General features: G+C 39.5%; 1 protein-coding gene across 1 annotated transcript in view; it reads left to right on the forward strand.

Moving 5' to 3' along the window:
* Positions 1-22,222, forward strand: part of GRIK1 (glutamate ionotropic receptor kainate type subunit 1) — a 378,577-nt gene that overhangs the window by 247,039 nt on the left and 109,316 nt on the right. Inside the window, 2 exon segments of the mRNA XM_044913681.1 lie at positions 3,463-3,644; positions 21,038-21,091. Coding sequence (XP_044769616.1) covers positions 3,463-3,644; positions 21,038-21,091 — 236 coding nt within the window.

Genomic DNA, 22,222 nt, shown 5'->3' on the forward strand with positions numbered 1-22,222 from the left:
AAGCTTTCTCTAACTTTTTTCTCCTGTGGGTGGGGGAAGGCTTTTAAATTGTAAATTATACAATGTTTGCTAGTGAAGGCAGAAAGGCTTTTTTTTTTTTAAGCAAACAATTGCTTTGGGAAGAGAAATGTAAACCTCACTGTTCCACCCTCATTCTTCTTCCCACAATTTCCTCTGTAATCTTTAAATCTGCTGAGCTTTTTCCTTCCTGAGGCCAATTCACCTGCAAGCAGACAAACTGAAAAAATTAGGGACTTAGTAGTGAGTATTTCCAAAAGACAAATTTAGCCCAATTAAACTGGTCTTTTGTACTGAGCTGTTCTCCTTTCTCCTCTATTGGTATTAAAATAACTCTCTGCATGGTCACCTGTTTTGAGGAAGAGAGAGCAAAATGTCTATTAATGGCCTCATTTGCCAACTAAAGATTGAATGCTTTTTGCTAGTCCAAAGTTTTCTTTCTCTGTTTATTTATCCAGTTACTTATTCATATAGCTAGCTAGCTAGTTAGTTAGTTATTCAGTTAGTTAGTTGACCTGAAATCTAAAAGTCAAGAGGGACCACTGATTTGATAAAAAGAGTCTGAAATTGGTAGTCAGAAGGTAGACCTGGATTCAAGTCCTGGACTTAAGAACCTTAATAAGACCTTGGGGTCTTGAGCAAGTTGCTCCATCAGCCTCCATCAGCCTCAGCTTGTGAATTATAAAAATTGAGTAGTAATTGATACTCATCGATGTCACAAGAGTTGATGGGATGAAATCCTTCTATGGGCTTTTTTTTTTTTTTTGCTTTTGCTTTTGTGTTTTATACAACTTTATTCCAAGCTGAGGATCTCAATATAAAACTAAACACTGGTGAACTGTTTTCCTTACTAATTCTGAATTACTGTAAATTTACAAGTTCTGCTAGCAGTTCAACACTTAAATAGGTTAAATCATCTCGGACATGTGGTAGATTTCATGTAATGAAAATACCTGAAACAATTAATGCAACATACCGAGCTGATCAAAATGAAATGAACATTGGAAACCAAGGCTGCAAGATTATTACTAACATATTGCAATACTTACGTTACAAATTACCGGTACATTGTTTATTATGGTTCTAGCCATATAGGAACCCATCTTGCTTTCTTAAAGCAAGATGGGTTCATGTCCCATACCCTGGGTTTAGCATGGGGTTTGGCATATAATGAGCATCCAGGAAATGTTTTCCCATAAAAATGAATGAACAAATGGAAAATGTATTCAACTTTAAAATACCATTAACATGGGTAAGTCATCATGATAGGAAGATGCACTTCATATTGACATTCCATTCAGCAAAGAACAAAAGAGCAGTTTGTTGCAGCACATGAAATGCACTTTTTAAATGGTTTTCCCATCTTATTTAAAGGCCACATTGACCTCCTTTGTGGTCATGCTCCAGTATAAGAAAAAAGAAAAAAAAAATGAGACCCAAGTAGCCAGGAGTAAAGAAGAAAGGAGAGTGGGTCCATGTTTCTATTTTTTCCCCCATCTTATCAAATAATCCAAAATTATCTCTGTTCCCTCAGCACCAGCAATCTGTTTGTAAGGCTGGACTGTAAGGTAGAAAGATTGAGTACTGGACTCACCGAAAATTTGAACTAATGGCTCCTCCTAACTATCTTTGTGACCCTGACAAGTTACTTAACTGCTCTGAGCCTCAGTTTCCTTGTTGGAAATAATGAAGTTAGTAATGCTTACTTCACAAGATTACTGGAGGATTAACAACTATGCAAGCCCATGTGCTCGGTTTTCTTCCATTTTTAATATTCATCAGTGGCTCAGGACTAGTGATCCCAGAAGCGAAGAGGATAAGTGGCTCATTACTGATACTTGAGAGCCTTCAACCACACTGATTGGTTTGAAAAAAAGCAAGAGTCCATGAAAACTACATTCCAACAATTTGAATTATTATGTAAAAATTTTTTTAAAAATAATGAGCAATAAATCTTGTTATGGTTCTACAGATCCTAACCACTACCAAACCCGCCCCCCCCCCGCAATTGCTTGCATCCGTCAGACTCTGAAGAACAGCTTAATTAGAAAGTTACTGTATGTACTTCAGATCATAACCTATCCAAGATGTTAGAGAAATCTTTTAACATCTGAGCCACAAAAATGTACCTTGGGTGGAGGCGGTGGATAACTAAATAAATAAAACAAGAAAATGAAAGAAATGTATCAAGTCCAGAGGTGGCTGGCATCCACGACAGGGCATACCAAAGTTTCCATCTGAATACTGATAAAACTTAATATTGATTACTTGAAGTTGACAAATCCTAAAGACACAGAACTGTGTAATAAAAAAAAAATTTCAGTTTTCCAATGTGATGAGAGTCCTCGAGTGATAACCAACATCATGCAGTGTAGCAATCACAAGTTAATGTTAGGGGAAATAAGATGGAGGCTTTATAGCAGTTTGCCTTACTCCAGTAAAGTATGTCTATTAAAGAATGGTGCAGCTCAGTAGATTCACACTTGTAGTGAATCAAATATTCTCTGTCAAGTTAGTTGGCTGTATACACTTTCTTACAATTATCAGTGGTGGATTTTAAAGGAATTTTGTTTCTGCTTTTATTATCATAATCTCTAAAAACTCTATGGTCCTTCTTTCTTTAATCAAGAAAGGATTTTCCAATTCAATGTTCAATCATATTAGAAAGAGGATGTGATGAGCCATTTCTAAATAGTTTCTATGGTAGGAACTGGAAAACTATATAGAAATCCCAGCTAATTAGCTGGGAAAGAGTATGCTATACATAAATACTTGATGAAAAGTTTACAGAGGTTTACAGCCCCAATAAATTCTAGTATTCTATTGTCTGTTTTGTTTTGTTTTGTTTTGTTTTAAGCAAGCATTATCCATTTCATTGAACACCTTTGGAAACTTTAAGCAACTTTTGTTTACAAAAGTTTTACAGTTACAGACTTGGTTTATTAAAGATTTGTGGTGTTGGCCAAAAGCTGGAGAGGAAAATTGCATTTAACAAAATTCAACATTCACTTAGGAAAACTGTGTTTCCAAATCACACATGCCCACAAAAGGAAAATACAGTATAATCCACCACAGAAAAGGAAATGACAAATGAGAAGTTAATAGTGTAGGGGCGCCCAGGTGGCTCAGTCGTTAAGCATCTGCCTTCGGCTCAGGTCATGATCCCAGGGTCCTGGGATCGAGCCCCGCATCGGGCTCCCTGCTCCATGGGGAGCCTGCTTCTCCCTCTCCCACCCCCCCTGCTTGTGTTCCCTCTCTCGATGTGTCTCTCTCTGAAAAAAATTAATAAAATTTAAAAAAAAAAAAGAGAAGTCAATAGTGTAACCTTTAGGAAGGTAGCCACTTGATACATTTTGGGAATGATATGAGTTTGACTGTAAATGACAATAAAAAAATCCTCTTTAGACAGAACAGTCTGTTGCATGATGGGATGTCATTTTCTAGGTCTCATTCGTCTGCAAGAGCTCATCAAAGCTCCCTCCAGATATAACATTAAAATCAAAATCCGCCAGCTGCCTTCTGGGAATAAAGATGCCAAGCCTTTACTCAAGGAGATGAAGAAGGGCAAGGAGTTCTATGTGATATTTGATTGTTCACATGGAACAGCTGCTGAAATCCTTAAGCAGGTAAGAGCGGCAGGGAAGAGGTAAAGTTGGGGGGGTGTGGATTTGTTGACTTCCCTTTCTCAAAAATGCCATCTGGTTTCACTTAGTGCAGCATGATAAAACTGCAGAAGTCTGGTTTAGGCTGAGGCAGCTTTAGGAGCCCTTTTAAAGGATTCAGGGAGTTCATAGGGCTCAGGGAGTTCAAAGAAGCCACCTGTTATATATAGTTGTAGATGTGGGGTCCTATGTATTGGGAGGCATGTAGATCCTATCAACAGAGAAGGATGACATTTCAAGGTGATTAAGCATCTTTTCTTTTACATCTCTTGAAAAGACTGAGCAGATTTCATTTACATAACACCTGACTTGTCCTAAATATATCTTCCTCATGGCAAGACCTCTTTTGTCAAACATACATGATTCTGAGCATAATGAAAAGGGGGCACAGGGACAACAAAGAAAAGATGCTTCTCGCTTCTAACTTGTCACAGACAATGAGCTGCCATGCATTAATCTTGATGAATAATGTGGGTGGAAATACTTGATAAATTATGAAATCATATATAAATGAAAGATTTAGTAATGTTAGGAATAATAACAACAGGGTAATCATTTTTGAGAACTTCGGGATATAGCACCGGTCTTATGCTCACAAAAGAAAATTCAGAATTAGGGGCGCCTGGGTGGCTCAGTCGTTAAGCGTCTGCCTTCGGCTCAGGTCATGATCCCAGGGTCCTGGGATCCAGCCCCGCATCGGGCTCCCTGCTCAGTGGGAAGCCTGCTTCCCCCTCCCACTCCCCTGCTTGTGTTCCCTCTCTCACTGTGTCTCTATCTGTCAAATAAATAAATAAAAAATCTAAAAAAGAAAATTCAGAATTAAAAAAGATAAAGCATAGACCAGTGGTCCTCAGCGCAGAGGGATTTTGTACCCTCGGGGACTTTTGGCAATGTCCGGACACATTTTTGGTTGTCATATAGGGGACAGTGGTACTCTCCTGGCAACTAGTAATTAGAGGCCAGGGATGCTACTAAACATTCTATCATGCACTGGACATCCCCCACAACAAAGAGATGTATATCCTAAGATACCAGTCGTGCTGAGGTTGAGAAACTCTGGTATAGACAAAGACAATGGAAAAGGCTAGCCAGATGCTTAAAATAGAGGCATTAATAAAAGATCAAGGGATGAATTTGGAGGAACATGGGAAAAAATAGCCAGGTCATATTTACGTGGCCTTAAATGGGTGTCTCTTTGTATTTAATTTAAGCAGTTACTGTGGCAAAAGGCAATGTTCTTATCTGAAATGACACAAACTATTATTATAGTCCCTGGTTTAATAGGTTTGGGATGTGCTATGTGGTTGACTGACAATGGACACTACTTTGATAAGTAGATCAACCCCTCTGCACAAATGTAGAGCTGTGGGTTTCCGAACCACTTGGGAGAGCTCTTAGAGCAGCCATCCTACCTGACTGTCCAGCGTTGGATCTCATACTTGAAGGGCATCTCTCTGAAGCCATTGAGTTCAGAGTTGAGTTTTTAATTTCACTGCAAGTAAACAATCAGGAAAGTTGACTAGAGGTTTCTATTATCTCCTGGATGATTACACTAAAAATCTGTTTCAAGTCATAGAACATATTTAAAGTTGCAGTCAAAAACAATCTTAGGGCGGCGCCTGGGTGGCTCAGTCGGCTTAGTCGGTTAAGCGTCCGACTCTTGATGTCAGCTCCAGTCTCAATCTCAGGGTTGTGAATTCAAACCCCCATTGGGCTCCATGCTGGGCATGGAGTCTACTTAAAAAAAAAAAAAGAAAAAAATCTTAGACATCATCAAGGCTAATCCTCTCACTTGAGAGGAGCAAGAAACTGGAACTCAGCTGCCTCTATCCTACACTGCACCTTGCCCACTATGAAATGTTGCTTTTCCAGTTAGGTGGAGAATATGTGTTACCTACTTCTAGACTACAGTTGCGTTAACAAATCTTGGATATTATAATTATAATGATATCTCAGTAAAGAAAACAAGCATGTTGCAGTGATGTCAACAGCTCACTTTAAAGGTAAAATAAATACAATCAGCGGCACTTTATCTTAAGGCTTCATTTGAGAATTTCAGTACAGTCCATTAAAGTGTGTAATAGGGTATGAACCAGAACCGAGAAAAACACCCAGATTTTATGTGTAGCCCTCAAAATGCCAAGAAGTATTTCTTCCCAGGAGCATGTTATAACAGAGACTGGGGACTTCCATTACATTTAAGAGAATGATTTGCTGACAAGGCTTCTCTTGGTGAGATACCCATTTGGCTCACATAACTGGCTACCTCTCTCCCAAAGCACAGGCTTGGACTGGGCAAGTCTGGGAAAGAGCTGCTAGAGTTTCTCCTCTATTTCAATAAATATGGATATGATGTTCCTTTGATGAAAGTGGCTCTTTCCTGGTAGCATAGAGATTACATCATTCAGAGATCGGTTTTTTAAACAACAAACCAAGAAAAAAAAAAAACCTTCTTAGTGAAGCACTCCCAAGAAATGTCTGCTGAGGGTAAGGGGGAGAGGGATTAGTTCAGCTTTGTTCTAAACATTGACATGAAACGTTTTGCCTTTATTCTGTGCCATATCGTATTCTATCTTGTGTTTACTTTTCCTCATCATGTGTGTGGTAAGATTGCTGTGAGGTATTGGGGGAAACTACTAAAGAGCATGTTCATCCACCTTTTGTTGTAGACTAATGAACTACAAATGTTGGGGGAGGGGAGAGCCTTTTAAAATGTTCCAGCATAAAACCCCTCCCTTACTGTATGTGAAAATACCGTCACTCTGAAATCACACCAGAGGATCCAGGTTGCCATGAAGGTCCTCCAGATTGGTTTAACTGGGTTTAATCTGGACCTCCAAGAAGCTGTGTGGTTGGAAAGTGAGATTGAAGACCTCAGGACTTTCTATTCTGGTCAAAATGAGGCCCAGTGCTCTGTGTGATCAGTTTGACTTGACCCATTGGCTTTGGGCAACAAGCTGTAGAAACAAAGAGACCTTCCTTCTGTCTGCCAAGCGTGTCCCCAGGGAAGCTAAAGACTGCAGGAGTTCAAGGTCCTAATTCTGGCCACCATTCAACCAATCTCTTCCTACCTCTTCTACTGAGGTGCAAATGATGGTGCCTGGCATGCTATATACTGTCTTATGAAGCCTCAAATAACCCCTGGGGTAAATTTGGTATTCTCAGTTCAGAGTTGAAGAAACTAAAGCTCAGATAGGTTAAGTGCCCTGACGAGGTTACTCTGAGTAGCCAGGCTGCCGCATGGTCTCCGGACCACCTATTTTCAGAGCCTGTGTGCACATTTTACCGTGCAGGGCCCCCATTCAGAATGGATAAGCCATTCCATTTCGAAACAGGTTTCCAGAAACGTCTGAAAAAAACACAACCACTTGCTGCTAGTCTCCTTCAGATGAAATTAATATTAACAGCTCCCGCTTTTTTGGTGACTAAAATCATTGCTGATAAAATTTTCTCTGCCAGGTCAACTTGGCTTTCTTCTCAAGCACATTTCCCATTATTTCCGTGCATTTCCCTGCACCTTCATCATATTTTACTACTTTTTAATGATTCTTCAGAAAAAAAAAAGAAATCAAATGCACTTCAAAGAAGATACCTGACATCTATCTAAAAGTAAAAATTGGGGGAAAGTCTATAGTTATTCTTGGGCATGCTAATCGCTCCAACAAAGTAATTATTTCTATTCACATTGAACAAGTGCTATATGATCAGAATCTGAAAAGTTATTTCCCAAAAATTAGTTAGAAATTCAAATGTTAAGACTTGATTAGGCTACAGAGGAACAGAGATTCCATATGAATGATCTGTCTTCGTGAATTTCTGTAGCCTGAGAGTGGCCCCAGCAACCAGCAGCACACACAGGGGTCCCATCCCATCACTTGGTGTCCTCTTCTCTCCCTGCCCATCCGCCACCTCCCAGCTGGTGTCCTGCTGCTTCACGAGGATACTCCCGTCTCCCAGCCTGTCTCCAGCGTGGACACCCCCAGTCCTTGCAACTCCTCGCTTTTACTTCCTCCAAGTCCCACTCTCTTCCCACTGACTCTCCAGTGCCCACCTTATCTGCACTCTTGTTTGCTTCTGAGTGTGATCCTACCAAGAGAGTGGCTGATGGGAAGTGAATTTAAAGATAAGGAACAAGATAAGAAGACTCTGTACCAGCACGCTTAAAATGTGCCCAGTGCCATGTTGAGTGATAAGCAACCATCTCCTTTAATCTACACAACAGCTTTTGGTATAATTAGTATTATCCCTCTTTTGCACACAAAAAAAATGAAGCTCAGAGATAGTAATAATTTCATCTACCATGTAATGAGCATGCTCTTAATCCAAAGATCCAGGCATTGACTCATTTGTTGTCCATATTCCCTACAATACTATAACCTCCAAGAGGATAGAAACCTCCTTTGTCTTGTTCCCCCAAATCCTGAGCATGTACAACATTACTTGACACATAGCGCTCAACACTGCTCTGTTGAATGTATAAAGGGAAAGGGTGAATGAATGATCCAAGAACTGTACTAGAAGCTCTTGATAAAAGCAATCTCCAAAATCACCTCCCTTCCACCTGACTCAGTGTACTATACTCTCAACTCTGCCAAGACATTTGAACGAGTTGCTCTTCTATGCCTCAGTTTCCTCAAAGGAAGATTTTATTCAACCCCTGAAATCCTATATTTTTAAGAACTGTAACGCATTTCAGCCTACAATTCCACTTCCTGAAAATAAATTTGCCTCTTCAGAGAAATGCATAATCACTTTCAAATCCTGTAATAGGATTGAGAAAGCAAGTCACAATTTCAAGCACGGTAGTCGGAATCCTAATTCGTCCCTGATAGAAAGGGAGGGAATGCTGTGATGCTCCATCCAGCAGGGAAGCTGCATCAGGGCTGGGCCACGTCCCTGAGCTGGAGAGCAGCCATACTGAGCGTGAACATACTGTTTCCGACTCAGGAAACCTGCTCTCTTGTTTACATGAACAAGTGCGTCAGAAGAGAGACTTTTTTCCCCTCACAACACTTATAGCAATGAGTATGAAGCTATAATTGAGCCATTAGTCTCCATAAAACATTTTAGTACCAAAATATTTTGTGGAATTATATCACATTTTCTCCTGTCAACATTTGTGTGCTCTTGGTTTTTTGTTTTTTTTTTTTTTCCTTTCTGTCAATTAACATAAAAACAAGGCCGGGGAGAAAATGTATTTTTTTAATGCCTGGCTTCCCTCTACTAGAATGTACAGCAGCAATGCTGATTAATCAAATAATTTTGTGCATTGATTCTTTCCTCATAGAAGTTGGGCCTATTGCCTGGGACCGGGACAAACAGAGATGGTTAGAAGAGGTTCATTTCATGTTTCCCCAGGACAGAAGCCTGTCAGTCTTCATCTCTCAACACAGAAAACAGCCAGTCAAGCAGTAGAGCTGTGATGTGCCAAGAGGTTGCAAACCTGTGTTTGGAACCCACACCCACTAAGTCAGATACGCAACTCCATCTCTAATCATAAACACAAAGAATAGGCCAAAGACCTTAAAAACTACTTTTACAGAACTTTCTGTGTGCCAGGTCCTGTGATAAGCAGATAAAATGCATCACTCACTTAATTTTTATGAGCAAATTCTGTGCACAAGAAACTGACAGAGCTCAGAGAGATTTTGTAACTTGCCCAAGGTCACAGAGTCAGCAGTGGCTAGGCTGGGATTTGAAACTTACCTCAGGATTTAAAAGTGAAAAAAAAAAAAAAAAATCCCAGTATGCTGCTCTTATGTACACCAAGATGCCAACTGATTCTCCTCGCAATAGAACATGGAACACATTCTAGTTAAGCTTTGTACTCCTTTGATGCAATTGTTTCGTTCTATTATCCAACATGCAGTCATTTGTCTAGTTTACGTAAGTCCTCAAGAAATGGTGATTAGATTGAAGCCAAGGAGAGAATGTGGCAGAGACACAGTAGAAAATTCACTCTTTCATTTAACACTTATTTGTTGAGCACTGATGAAGGTGAGAAAGATACAACAGTAAAAACAACAAGAAAAAAATAACTCCCTGCCCCCTTGAGAAAAAGAGAGCTTGAAAATGAAAGTCACAGAATGTGGCTATCCAATGCCCACAGACTGGTGAAAGATGGGGAAACTCATTTCTAAAGCAGAAAGGGACTGGGACTAGAGTCTTAGACTAAAGGTTGATAGATGCAGTTGCAAATTCTGCTCTTGCTCTAATAGAATAAAATAATTGTCATTCACTGGGCACTCACTATGTGCCAGACTATGCTATGCATTTGACTGGAATGTCTTCTTCTCCTCTGAAAATATCCCATGTTACAGATGAGACAAATGAAGTCCACCTAATGGAATTTCAAACCAGGGCTTAACATGCCAGTGGTCTGAGTTTCTTAGGTCCTTTAAATATGCTACTTTGAGCAAGTCTGTTGATTCTTCTTCAACCCAGTCACTTCATCTGTAAAATAGGATTGTTGGATTCTAATCTTGCTAAGGTTCTCTTCTGCTCTGAGCCTCCATGCATAGAAATCATCAAGAATCCTCTTCCCACTGTCCAAACATAAAGAATTTGCACATTGCCTTGTACTTAGTAAGCTTTCAAAGAAATGGGGAAATAATTAAGCCGTTCATTTTTTTTTTTTTAAGTTCCTAGAGTCCTTTGGTAGTCTTTGAGACAGTTAATTGATGGGAAGTTCATTACTTTGGCTAAATCCTGACAATGTAATAATGATGATTCTCAATTTATTTTAACTGATGATAATTTGTAGTATATCATATAATTATTTTGGCAGCACATTCTCATCCTAATTGTTTCTCTCAGGCTGAGACTAAAATCTATTTACATTTCCTGAGCACAGAGTTAGGTTTGGTTGTAAGGAGTGGTTCATAGATATGGGTATGTTACTTAATATGCACAAGAATTAATTGAGCTCTGTGGATAACTAACAATGTAGTGAAGGGATTTGCAATGTGTCCACATTCTTAGTGCACAGGATGCCCGTTTGCATACTCGCAAAAACTTCCAAACAGTAGATTTGGAAAAGGGTATAGATTTGTTTCTATCTGAATTGGGAGGTAATAAAAATCACATGCATGCCTCAGAAATACTGTAATGCTTAATTCCAGCTACATCAGAATTTGGCTGTAATAGCTGATAAGAGAAATTATCCTTGCAGTAGAAGTGGAGGTAATTTAGAAGAAATCATGTAAATAATTTGAATATGTGTACATCAAAGCATGTCATAAACCTTTAGCAGGATTAGTGAACTTCAGCTTTATTCAAAATTTTGGGGATGTTCATTCCCCTCAATGTGCCTTTTTCAGGAGAAAGGATCCATAGCTTATATCAGGTTCTCTAAAGAAGCCTGAAGACTGAAGTAGGTTAAAACTCACTTTGCTATGTTAACCACATCAGGTTCTACAACACTTCATAAATGTAAGATTTTACCAAAAGAATCTTCCCACCCTACTTTCCCCAGGACTATTAGCCAAATCCTTTCTGCTTAAGGGTGACCCTGTAGGATGTAAATTTCACCATTTATTCAGCTAGCATGTATTAGATGTTTTGTATGTGATAAAGACTATGCCAAGATAGAGGGGGAATAAAATATAATGAAAAACTCCAATGTATTGGATGAGATCATTTAGCAGAGGACCTTGTAATTCATTATTTGCTATATCGGTAGAATGGGAATTTCATAGTACATATCTCGCGTTGTTCTGAGAGAAGTTAAACATGACAATGCCTATAAGGCATTAAACCTACCACTGATGCATGAAATAGCCACATGTGAGAGATTACCATCATCAATATCATCAGTGGTATTGTGCCTAGGCAAAACTACAAGAGTGATACAGTGTTTCCCACTGCTAACCTTGTCACTGCATTATCTCCTACACTTTGTCACAACAATGGTCCCCAAACCTCCTCTCAGCCTGACTTCCCAAGTCTCTCTATCATATCTTGCCTGATGTCATTAAATCTCCACACCAAACTTAACACACTACATCTTCCTCCTTTTCTTCCTCCAACCAACCACTTTCTCCTCCTGCCCCTATCTTGGTGGCCAGAAACACCAACCAATTGCTCAAGTCAGAGACCTAGGAGTTCACTTGACTCTACCTTACCCTCCCTATTTGTGAGTTACCAAATGTTGTAGCTTCTGCTTTCTGAATATGTTTCAGATTCAACCTCTTTTTCTCCATCTCTATCATCATCTTTCTACTACACTACAGTTGATCGCTCTGTCATGAACCCCCACCTTTTTCCCCATCCAACATCCATGTAGCCTCAAAAACTGTTATTCCAAATAAAATAGATGACCTTATACCTCTCATTTGAAATTCTTTTTTTAAATTTTTTTATTGTTATGTTAACCACCATACATTACATCATTAGTTTTTGATGTAGTGTTTGTGCATAACACCCAGTGCTCCATGCAGAATGTGCCCTCCTCAATACCCACCACCAGGCTAACCCATCCTCCTACCCCCCTCCCCTCTAGAACCCTCAGTTTGTTTTTCAGAGTCCATCGTCTCTCATGGTTCGTCCCCCCCTCCGACTTCCCCCCTTCATTCTTCCCCTCCTGCTATCTTCTTTTTTTTTTTCTTAACATATATTGCATTATTTGTTTCAGAGGTACAGATCTGAGATTCAACAGTCTTGCACAATTCACAGCGCTTACCAGAGCACATACCCTCCCCAGTGCCTATCACCCAGTCACTGCATCCCTCCCACCCCACCCCCCACTCCAGCAACCCTCAGTTTGTTTCCTGAGATTAAGAATTCCTCATTTCAGTGAGGTCATATGAGTGCCCGACCACCATGCCCACGTTGCCTTAAGTACCTCTGAAACAAATAATGCAATATATGTTAAGAAAAAAAAAAGAAGAAGAAGAAGAAGATAGCAGGAGGGGAAGAATGAACGGGGGGACATCGGAGGGGGAGACGAACCATGAGAGACGATGGACTCTGAAAAACAAACTGAGGGTTCTAGAGGGGAGGGGGGCGGGGGGATGGGTTAGCCTGGTGATGGGTATTAAAGAGGGCACGTTCTGCATGGAGCACTGGGTGTTATGCACAATGAATCATGGAACACTACATCAAAAACTAATGATGTAATGTATGGTGATGAACATAACAATAAAAATTTTTTTTAAAAAGGACGCATTATTTCACATGTCATGCAAAGCCCTCCACACCTTGTACCCACCGCCATTATAACACTTAGTACACAAAATATCTATTATTATGTCTATGGCACATTTTAACAACAACAAAAAAAAACTGTTACTTTTTTTTTTATAAACTGTCCTTTCTTGATGAAAGTTTACTCCACTAAAGAGATTAAAGGTCTTCTCAAATATCACCAAAGGGATTCAAAATTAGGATCTCATTAATTCTAATATCTAAAGAGATATTGTAATGAAATAGCCATGTAGGTCTGAAATCCTGACAGAAGGAGGAAGAGTGAGTAAGGGTCCTCATGGAACCTGTAACACCATCCAAGGTACAACCTTGTACAGCTAGGTCCAGCTCTCTGGACAGAAGGCTCCCTAGAAACTACATGGGCATCTTATCAAGTTCGCTTAGTTTGATGGGTTCATTCCTTATGATAAAACTCCAACTTCTGTGGTTCTAACTCTGGTCTCACCAAACAACCATATGTTTTTATTTGGGTTCTCAAAGTCCAGAAGAAACTGTGTGCAAATTATTGACTTTCCAGGGCACCTGGGAGGTTCAGTCAGTTAAGCCTCTGCCTTCAGCTCAGGTCATGATCTCAGGTTGCTGGGATTGAGCCCTGCATCAGGCTTCTTGCTCAGTAGGGAGCCTGCTTCTCCCTCTCCTTCTGCCTGCCACTCCCCCTGCTTGTGCTCTTTCTCTGTCAAATAAATAAATAAAATATTTTTAAAAATTATTGACTTTTCCTGCCACATATACCTCCTATTATCAATTAATAAGTAAACAAAGCACAAAGAGCCCAGGATTGAAATCAAACCTGGATTCAACTGCTATAACTATGCTCTGTCTTTCAAATCTATAAATTGAGGAAAACACCTTCTCTCCAGTAGTATGTAAAAAAAAAAAACAAAACAAAACCTATTATAGCAGTGGGCATTTTATAACACTCAGAAAACAGTCACTATGATCACTATTGTTATAGCTTAAAAATATAAGTTTGGTTAATATAAATAGGTGATTCTCAGCTCTGCCTGCATGTGAGTATTACCTGGAGAGCTTTGAACAGATACCGATGCCTAGAAAACATCCCAGACCAAATAAATCAGAATATTTAGAGATGGGGTATAGGCATTGGTGTTTTTTAAAAGTTCTCTGGAGATGCTAATACACTGAGAAACACTCATATAGTTTCTCAACCTGATAGTTATTAAATCAATTGACAAAATAAAAAGTCAGAAAAGCTGAAGAATAGGACTCAGACTCACGATGACTTCACTAGTCTATAGATATCTCACGAGACCAGCAAGATCAGTATTTAATGGCTGCATGCCCATCTCTCCCTCAAAAAGTTATCTTCAGGGTAATTGGAGGTATAGTTTTTATTACCACCATTATGAAAGTTGCTTATTGCAAAAAGACTGCAATGTATTCAACATCTTTATTCTCTGTTAACTTTCCAGATTTTTTCAGTATTTTGTGTAGATTTTTTCAATACTTTGCTGTTCAAATTTTCTTCCATTGTGTTCTTTTTTAAACATCATTTTTCCACTAGTGTTCCCTGGATGTTGCAGAGAGTTTATTCTTTCAGTTCATGTAGTCCTCCAAAATCTTTACTCTCTCCTTTTGGCAGGGTTGCCTATTTCATTCTGCCAGGGGAAATCTTTACGGGAGAATCCAATTCCTTGCCTTTTCAAGGCTGTCCTCATTCTTTGGCTTGTGGCCCCACATTAATTGCCTTCCCTCCTACTTTCACATCACCCTCTCTGCCTTCTGACCCCCTCCTTCCATCTTATAAGGACCCTTGTGATTATATTGGGCCCACACCCCACCCGAAATTAAAATCCTTAACTTAATCACATCTGAAAAGTTCTTTTTTCACATATAAAGTAACATTTTAATAGATTCTAGAAATGAGGATATGGACATTTTTATGGGGCCATTATTTAGCCTACTCCATAAGGAGTTCTATACGCCTAATGCTATTTTCTAGGCACTTCAGTGTTACCTTTGTAGATATAGGTTATAATCATTTATTTTGCGTGAGCTTTTTTTTTTTTTTACAATGATAAAGACTGATCTCAAGGTCTACTTACACCTAGCTTGTTCTACTGATGGCCAACATGAAAAAGTGTGTGGCCAAAGAAGCATCCTTCTCAAAGGATAGTGTAGATGCATCCTACACTACCACAGTTGGCCAGTGAGGAAGAGTGCTCAACCCTAGCACTCAAACCTTCTTCTTAAAATCACTGCTTTGAAACTAGTTATCATTCAACTGATTTCCTGAAGATTATTCTTATGCTGAAATAACTTATTTCTATCTTAAGGTAAAACCATTATTTTAGCCACGTTGCATGTCATATATTTGGAAGCTGTTCACTTGAAATTATTGACTAAAATCCGTGTCTGATGGTTGAGAATTTATCCTAATATTGAGAAGGCTATAAAAGGAGCAATACACTTTAGGCTAGTCAATATAAACTTCTAAGACACCTATTTTTCAATGAAAAGTAATAAAAACCCTTATAAATATTAGAAGAATACTCAAAATCGCTCAGGAGCACTCCAGATTCCATTTTAAGTTTCTGCTACTATGATAGCAGCGTATGCCAATTATTTGTGACATGTGGCTTGCCCTTAGCAATGGATGCTGAGAATTTGTAGAGAATCTTTTTTGTTACTACCTACATAGCACTGCATTGCCTTCTGAAAAATGATCACATTGAAATATGGTGCAGGCTTCTTGAGATGCCAGGACATGTTATTGGAAGACTTTTACCCAGAGACTTTCTAGGTATCTTGTAGGCCAACTGTGTAACCAACCACAGAAGTTAGAACCCACAAACTATGTTGGTCATCTTCATCTGGACTTGAATGAGGGCTCTCAAGACAAACTAAAGCATGATCTTTGTGTTGCTCAGGTTTTATGTGATAACCCATCTAAATCCAAGAGATAGTCTTTGCCGAGAACAGCAGGACTACTCCAAGGAAAATCAGTGCTGCTGTCAACAAGGTCATGAGTGTTCTGTTATAAAAGCTCCAGAGAGCAGATGGGCCAAGGTGGGGCCGCCATTGTTAATGTGCAATAACTATGTATCAGGGTATAATGATAACAGTGGGACCGGGCGCCTGGGTGGCTCAGATGGTTAAGCGTCTGCCTTCGGCTCAGGTCATGATCTCAGGGTCCTGGGATCGAGTCCCGCATCAGGCTCCCTGCTCCTTGGGAGCCTACTTCTCCCTCTGCCTTTCTCCCCCCCTTTTTTTCCCAAAAAAAAAAAAAAAAAAAAAAAAAAACAGTGGGACCATTAGAATTGTCCTTTTGAGGGTTTACTGCCAATGAGTTTTTTTTTATCTTCTGATGATTCATTTTAACTACAAAGGGAAGAAAACAGTTAATTATTTTCAAGCTACTGAAACAACACAATAGTCATGTGGCACTTCCATAATAGTATAATTCAGAGAAATTCTTCAAATAGGCGTGAGTCACCCTTCTTCTTGCTGGTTTAAGGATTACGTTTTCTAGATAGCATGGAATATCATACATATGCAAAGTATCAAGACATTTAGTCTTTTGGTATTGTTCTCTGTGTTAATCAGGGTTCTCCAGAGAAAAAGAACAAATAGGAGATAGATATGAAAAGATTTATTATGAGAAATAGGTTCACATGACTGTGGAGGAGGAGAAGACCCACAATCTGCCATCCACAAACTGAAGATCCAGTAAAGCAGTGGTATAATTCCTGTTCAATTCTGGAGGCCTGAGAACCAGAAGAGCCAGTGGTGAAAATCTTAGTCCAAGAGTAGGAGAAAAGCAAAGTTCCAGCTCAGGCAGTCAGGCAGGAAGAAAAAGGATGCATTCCTCCTTCCTTTGCATTTCTGTTCTATTCAGGGTCTCAGTGGACTGGATGATGCCCACCACACTGGGGGGTCATCTGCTTTGCTGAGTTACCAATTCAAATGTTTATCTCATCTGGAAACACCCTCACAGACACATCCAGAAATAATGTTTAATCTGGGCACCCATTGGCTTGGTCAAGTTAACACATAAAATTAACCATCACAGTCTCTTTTGAGTTCTTATAATTGATTCTGCAGGAACATAGAGTATGATTAACTCTGAATATTATTTTATTGGAGGCCTTTTTTGCTACTCTAACCCAGCCCAGCTACATGAGATCTGAACAGTTCATCCCTCTTTATGAGAAAAAGATCTCTCAGCTTCTCCTAACCATGATTATTTATTATGTGCTATATATTTATTACACAAGGAATTAACTCAGCCTAGAAAATACACTTGAAACAAAGTGATAAATACTTTTTTTTAAAAAAGGAGAGGAGTTGGAAAGAAGGGGGGAAATTAGATAAGAAAAACAAAGCTGAATGGCATTGGCACACACAGAATATATACCTTGTATTCTTGTTGCTAAAGGAAAACCCACAATTTTCACCTTCAACTCTCCAGCATTCAAAACAAAGTCATAAAAAGAGCATTTACATGCCTTGCAATACTCATGAAACAGAAAAGTGTATCTATTCAGAACAAAAACAGCTTGCCACGGCCCTCATAACCTCATTAGTCATCTATCAGGGTGAAATCTCTAGAGGATGGCCCTATGTCAGTATCTTTCCTTCCTCCTTGGCCAAAACCAGCACATGGCCCCACCCAAACACAAGGGGGCAGGAAATGCAATCCTGCCATTTGTCCTTCCAGCTGGGAAATTGGCAATGGTACAAATTATGTCTAAACTATGGGTCTTCTAAAATCAAGAAGAGTAGTAGATACTCAGTACTATCCCTCTTATAGATATGTAATGTTATTGAAAGGGCTAGATTTTTTACTGTCTATCAATCTAAGTCAATGATATGAGGTCAAGGGTTATTTAATAAGAATAATTCTGGTAAGAAACAACCATTATTAAAAGAACATATTAGTGGGGGCGCCTGCATGGCTCCATCGTTAAGCGTCTGCCTTCGGCTCAGGTCATAGTCCCAGGGTCCTGGGATCGAGCCCCGCATCGGGCTCCCTGCTCTGCGGGAAGCCTGCTTCTCCCTCTCCCACTCCCCCCTGCTTGTGTTCCCGCTCTCACTGTATCTCTCTCTGTCAAATAAGAAAAAAAAAAAATCTTAAAAGAACATATTAGTGGAAGCAATGAAGGATAATATCCCATCAATATGAATAGTATTGACGGCCCCACTTACTACGCATTAGTGTGTGTGATGTGATGTGTTGTGCTATTAAAAAATGATTTAAAGATAGCCAGAGCTAGTTTCTAGCAAGACTGCCTTGGTAAAGTATACATTGCCTGGGTCAGCCCTTCCCGCTTAGTCTGGCAGACAAGTACACTATCAAAATTCAAAGAAGGTAGTTTTTCTAAGGAAAAAGTCAGTTTTGCAAAGATCAGAAAACTCCCCATATCATGACTATACTTTTTTATTTGAAAAACTGACATTTATCTTGATGTGACATTTTCTTAATCCCTAATGACTTTTAGTTGAAATACCAACGTGCAGAGAGAAAATCGTCATGTGAATGCAGTACTTTCATTTATAAAATATACTACTATTAAACAACAGAGATGCTGGCCCCAACCAGTCCACAGACTCTCACATGGACAGTTGTTTTCAAATCATCACTTTTGGTGCTACTGGCTTTATTCTTACCCAGAAGCTTTTCATTCACCTGTGTCCTAGAGAGTCCACAAAGGTGGCAGGTGAATGATTCATGACTCTACCCGTTTCTTTCTTTCTTTCTTTATTGTTATGTTAATCACCATACATTACATCATTAGTTTTTGAGGAATTCTTAATCTCAGGAAAAAAACTGAGGGTTGCTGGACTCTACCTGTTTCTTAATTACCATTTCTAAGATATTCAAGGGAAGAACCAGGAGGCACTGACCCAGGCACCAGGCAGGAAAGTCAAGAACAGAGATTTTTCTAGTGTGCTAAATGAAAGGCATACTTAGAGGACCCAAGGGTTCTTTCTGCAATAAAAGTAGACCTGTTAGCTGAATATTCACTGCATCTTCATAACTTTTTTCTAACATTAAATAAGAGGTATATCAAAGCAGGCTTCCCGCGGAGCAGGGAGCCCGATGTGGGGCTCGGTAACAGGACCCTGGGACTATGACCTGAGCCGAAGGCAGACGCTTAACGACAGAGCCACGCAGGCTCCCCCACTAATATGTTCTTTTAATAATGGTTGTTTCTTACCAGAATTATTCTTATTAAATAACCCTTGACCTCATATCATTGACTTAGATTGATAGACAGTAAAAAATCTAGCCCTTTCAATAACATTACACAATTCGTATTGAACTGATACGAATCAATATACGTTGATTCATATATCAAACGAATATTTGCCTCCAGGAGTTAAAAAATAATAAGAAGGATTAGTTGAATGGTTGCTTAAAAAGTGGGGGAGAAGCCTATGCCGTCAACTGGTGCCCAAATGTCTCCATAACCAAATTTTAAAAGAAAAGTCAGCCCAAGTGAAAAGCTAAAAATTCAGGTGCCTTTTTGTTTCTTTTTCAGTTTCAGAAACAATATTTTAAATCTTAGTGTCTAGCCCTCTATCTTGACATAAAATTTGCCCCGTCCTCTCTGAAGAGGTAGTCTTGACTGCAGTTACACTATCTAATGATTAAAGTGAAAAATTGGATTCCTGACTGACCCCAGCAGGTTAGCTCCTTATGCTCCAATGATATAAGAGACCAGCTAACAAGACCTCACTATGCATGGCTTTAAACGTTATTGATGGCCCTAAAGCAATTCTACCCTTTTTAAAATTCCTCTGGTCTCCACATTAGCAGAGAGGGCAAAAGAAGTGCAGGATTGGTGTGTCCTGTGCTGTCATGGAATACCCTCTTCATTCTGTATCCCTTCTCACGCAAAATCATTCGAGTTTACATATCTTAGGCACTTTCTAGGACCTCTGATAACACGCTGTTGTCTTTCCTGAGACCTTTCAATCCATCTCTTCAGTTGAAGTTATGAAAGCCTGTTCTTTGGTGTGAGTGGACATGTTTTCCACGGAGTGTGTTTCTCAACCACTGCTGTGAAATACAGAAACCCAGGCTCTTCTCTGAGGAATTCCAGTTCAGGATATCTCTGTGATGGAGTCGAAGAATATCTAATTTTAAAACTTCCAGAGGGGATTCTCATTTGCATTCAGAGTTTATCAGAGTTGTGGGGAAAACTGCCTTGGAAATTTTATTTCTGAGAGTTCTCTGTTTATTTCTATACAAATACCAAGAAATGGCACTGAAATAGTCCTTTGCTGACCTCTCCCCACCCAAGGAAGGTGATACCCTTGATTTAGAAGATACAGAAACCTTTCCTTATCTCCAAATCATTTGCAACTGTTTCTTCTCAGTGGACACCATTTCCAGGAATCTAAAAGTAAGATCACATTTTAATAAACTTACTCTACCTAGAACCGTTGTCCTTTCTCTTCACTCCTTTTCCCCCTTCCCTACCAGGTAAAAACAATACACACAGAATGTCTGGAACTGTCAAGATCCCAAGAGGTAACTGAGGATCAAAATTAAGACGCTGTGTGACATTTGTACAAGAAGAGTCCCCATCCTTCTATCTATAAACAAATCCTCTTTTCCCCTACTCATACTGTGGGATAAGATGGGAAAGCAGTAGAGAGAAAGGCTTCAGAGATATGCATATGTATAAAACCTCTTTTAAATATATCTACATACCAGTATTGCAATTCAACATTTAATGAGTTCTTCTCTGAGGCAGTATGATAAGTATTAAAGCTAAGGAGATCAATAAAATATCTATCTAAGCATAGGGTTACTCAGACACTTAGTCAATAAGGACAGCAAAACACTGTTATTAAGGTCGGATCCAAATATTAAATTTGTTGCGCATAAGCTATTTTTAATTTTTTTACATTTAAATTAGACCTACCACTTCAGTGAAGATCGAACATATGAAAGATCGTCTAATGAAAGAACACTGGATGGAGGTTAATGGCCTGGATCCTCATCAGCCCACATCAGCTCCCCATCAGCCACTGATCTGTCTCAGGTTTCTGATCTGCTGAATCTGTGGATTTCCAAAGCCCCTTCCTGCTCTATGTCCTCAAGCTATTGCAATTTCCTAGCTAATGATCTATTTCTTATTATAATTCTGTTTCTCTTTCCCCTTGTTTCTCTTTTGCAGATTCTGTTCATGGGCATGATGACTGAGTACTATCACTACTTTTTCACAACCCTGGTAAGCACTTCAGGTGGAAATGAATTCTATGTTATAGGAAACGTCTCCAGTTATTTCAGCCCCACCAGTGTCAGAGGCAGGATAGTGTCATGGAGATTTATCTTACTTTCCTAAGAATCCTGCAAATCCAGAAATGCTGAACAGCAGGTTCTTTCTTTCTTTTCTTTTTTTAACTAGCGTCAGTGCATGTGCATCTGGAAAGGGATTAAAATGATACTTTCATTAAATAGGAACTGTCAAAGTGCAAACTAGTCAAAAAGAAGAATCATCTACATTTTCTACATACATTAGAAGGCACACTAAAGTGTATCTTGGCTTTTTTGATCCTTTGTGATTTACTTGCTTGTGTCCACTAGATAGCTAGGTTAGCCAGGGGTCACCGACCAGGTGTTTTGAAGATCATCAAGAAAAGGAGCATGGGAGATGCTTTGCACAGCGAACATTTTTCACCATTAAAAAAAAAAAAATCAAGGCGCCTGGGTGGCTCAGTTGGTTAAGCGACTGCCTTCGGCTCAGGTCATGATCCTGGAGTCCCGGGATCGAGTCCCGCATCGGGCTCCCTGCTCGGCGGGGAGCCTGCTTCTCCCTCTGACCCTCCCCCCTCTCATGTGCTCTCTCTCTCTCATTCTCTCTGTCTCAAATAAATAAATAAAATCTTTAAAAAAAAAAAAATCATGGTTCTGAGCCTAAGAAATTCAAAAGAAACCATAACATCCTAAATTTTGAGATTATCATATCAAGGGAGAATGATTCAGGGCATTTAACACATCAAAATGATGTGATAGCTCTCATTCAATTTTAAAAATCACACACACACACACACACACACGTGCGCGCACACACTCCACTTTCTCACAGGAGAAGAAAACACAAAACCAATTTTCTTTGTTAATCTGTAACAGTGTGTCCAGTGAAACATACCCAGGTTCTGGGAAATTTCCTAAGAGTAACATTTTACCAAATGAAACTGGCAAGGTAAGCTGGTGAGTAAGGGAAATAAAAGAATTTGGAACGGGAAGCAGGCAGCTGTCCTTGAATACATACTCTTGATGGAAGCACTCCTCACTCAAGTATCTCAGGAAGCATGAGGATACAGTGGACATCGTGAGACCAATGTACTGGGGCAGGTGC

The sequence above is a fragment of the Neomonachus schauinslandi genome, chromosome 1 (genome assembly GCF_002201575.2).
Source record: "Neomonachus schauinslandi chromosome 1, ASM220157v2, whole genome shotgun sequence".
NCBI lineage: Eukaryota > Metazoa > Chordata > Mammalia > Carnivora > Phocidae > Neomonachus > Neomonachus schauinslandi.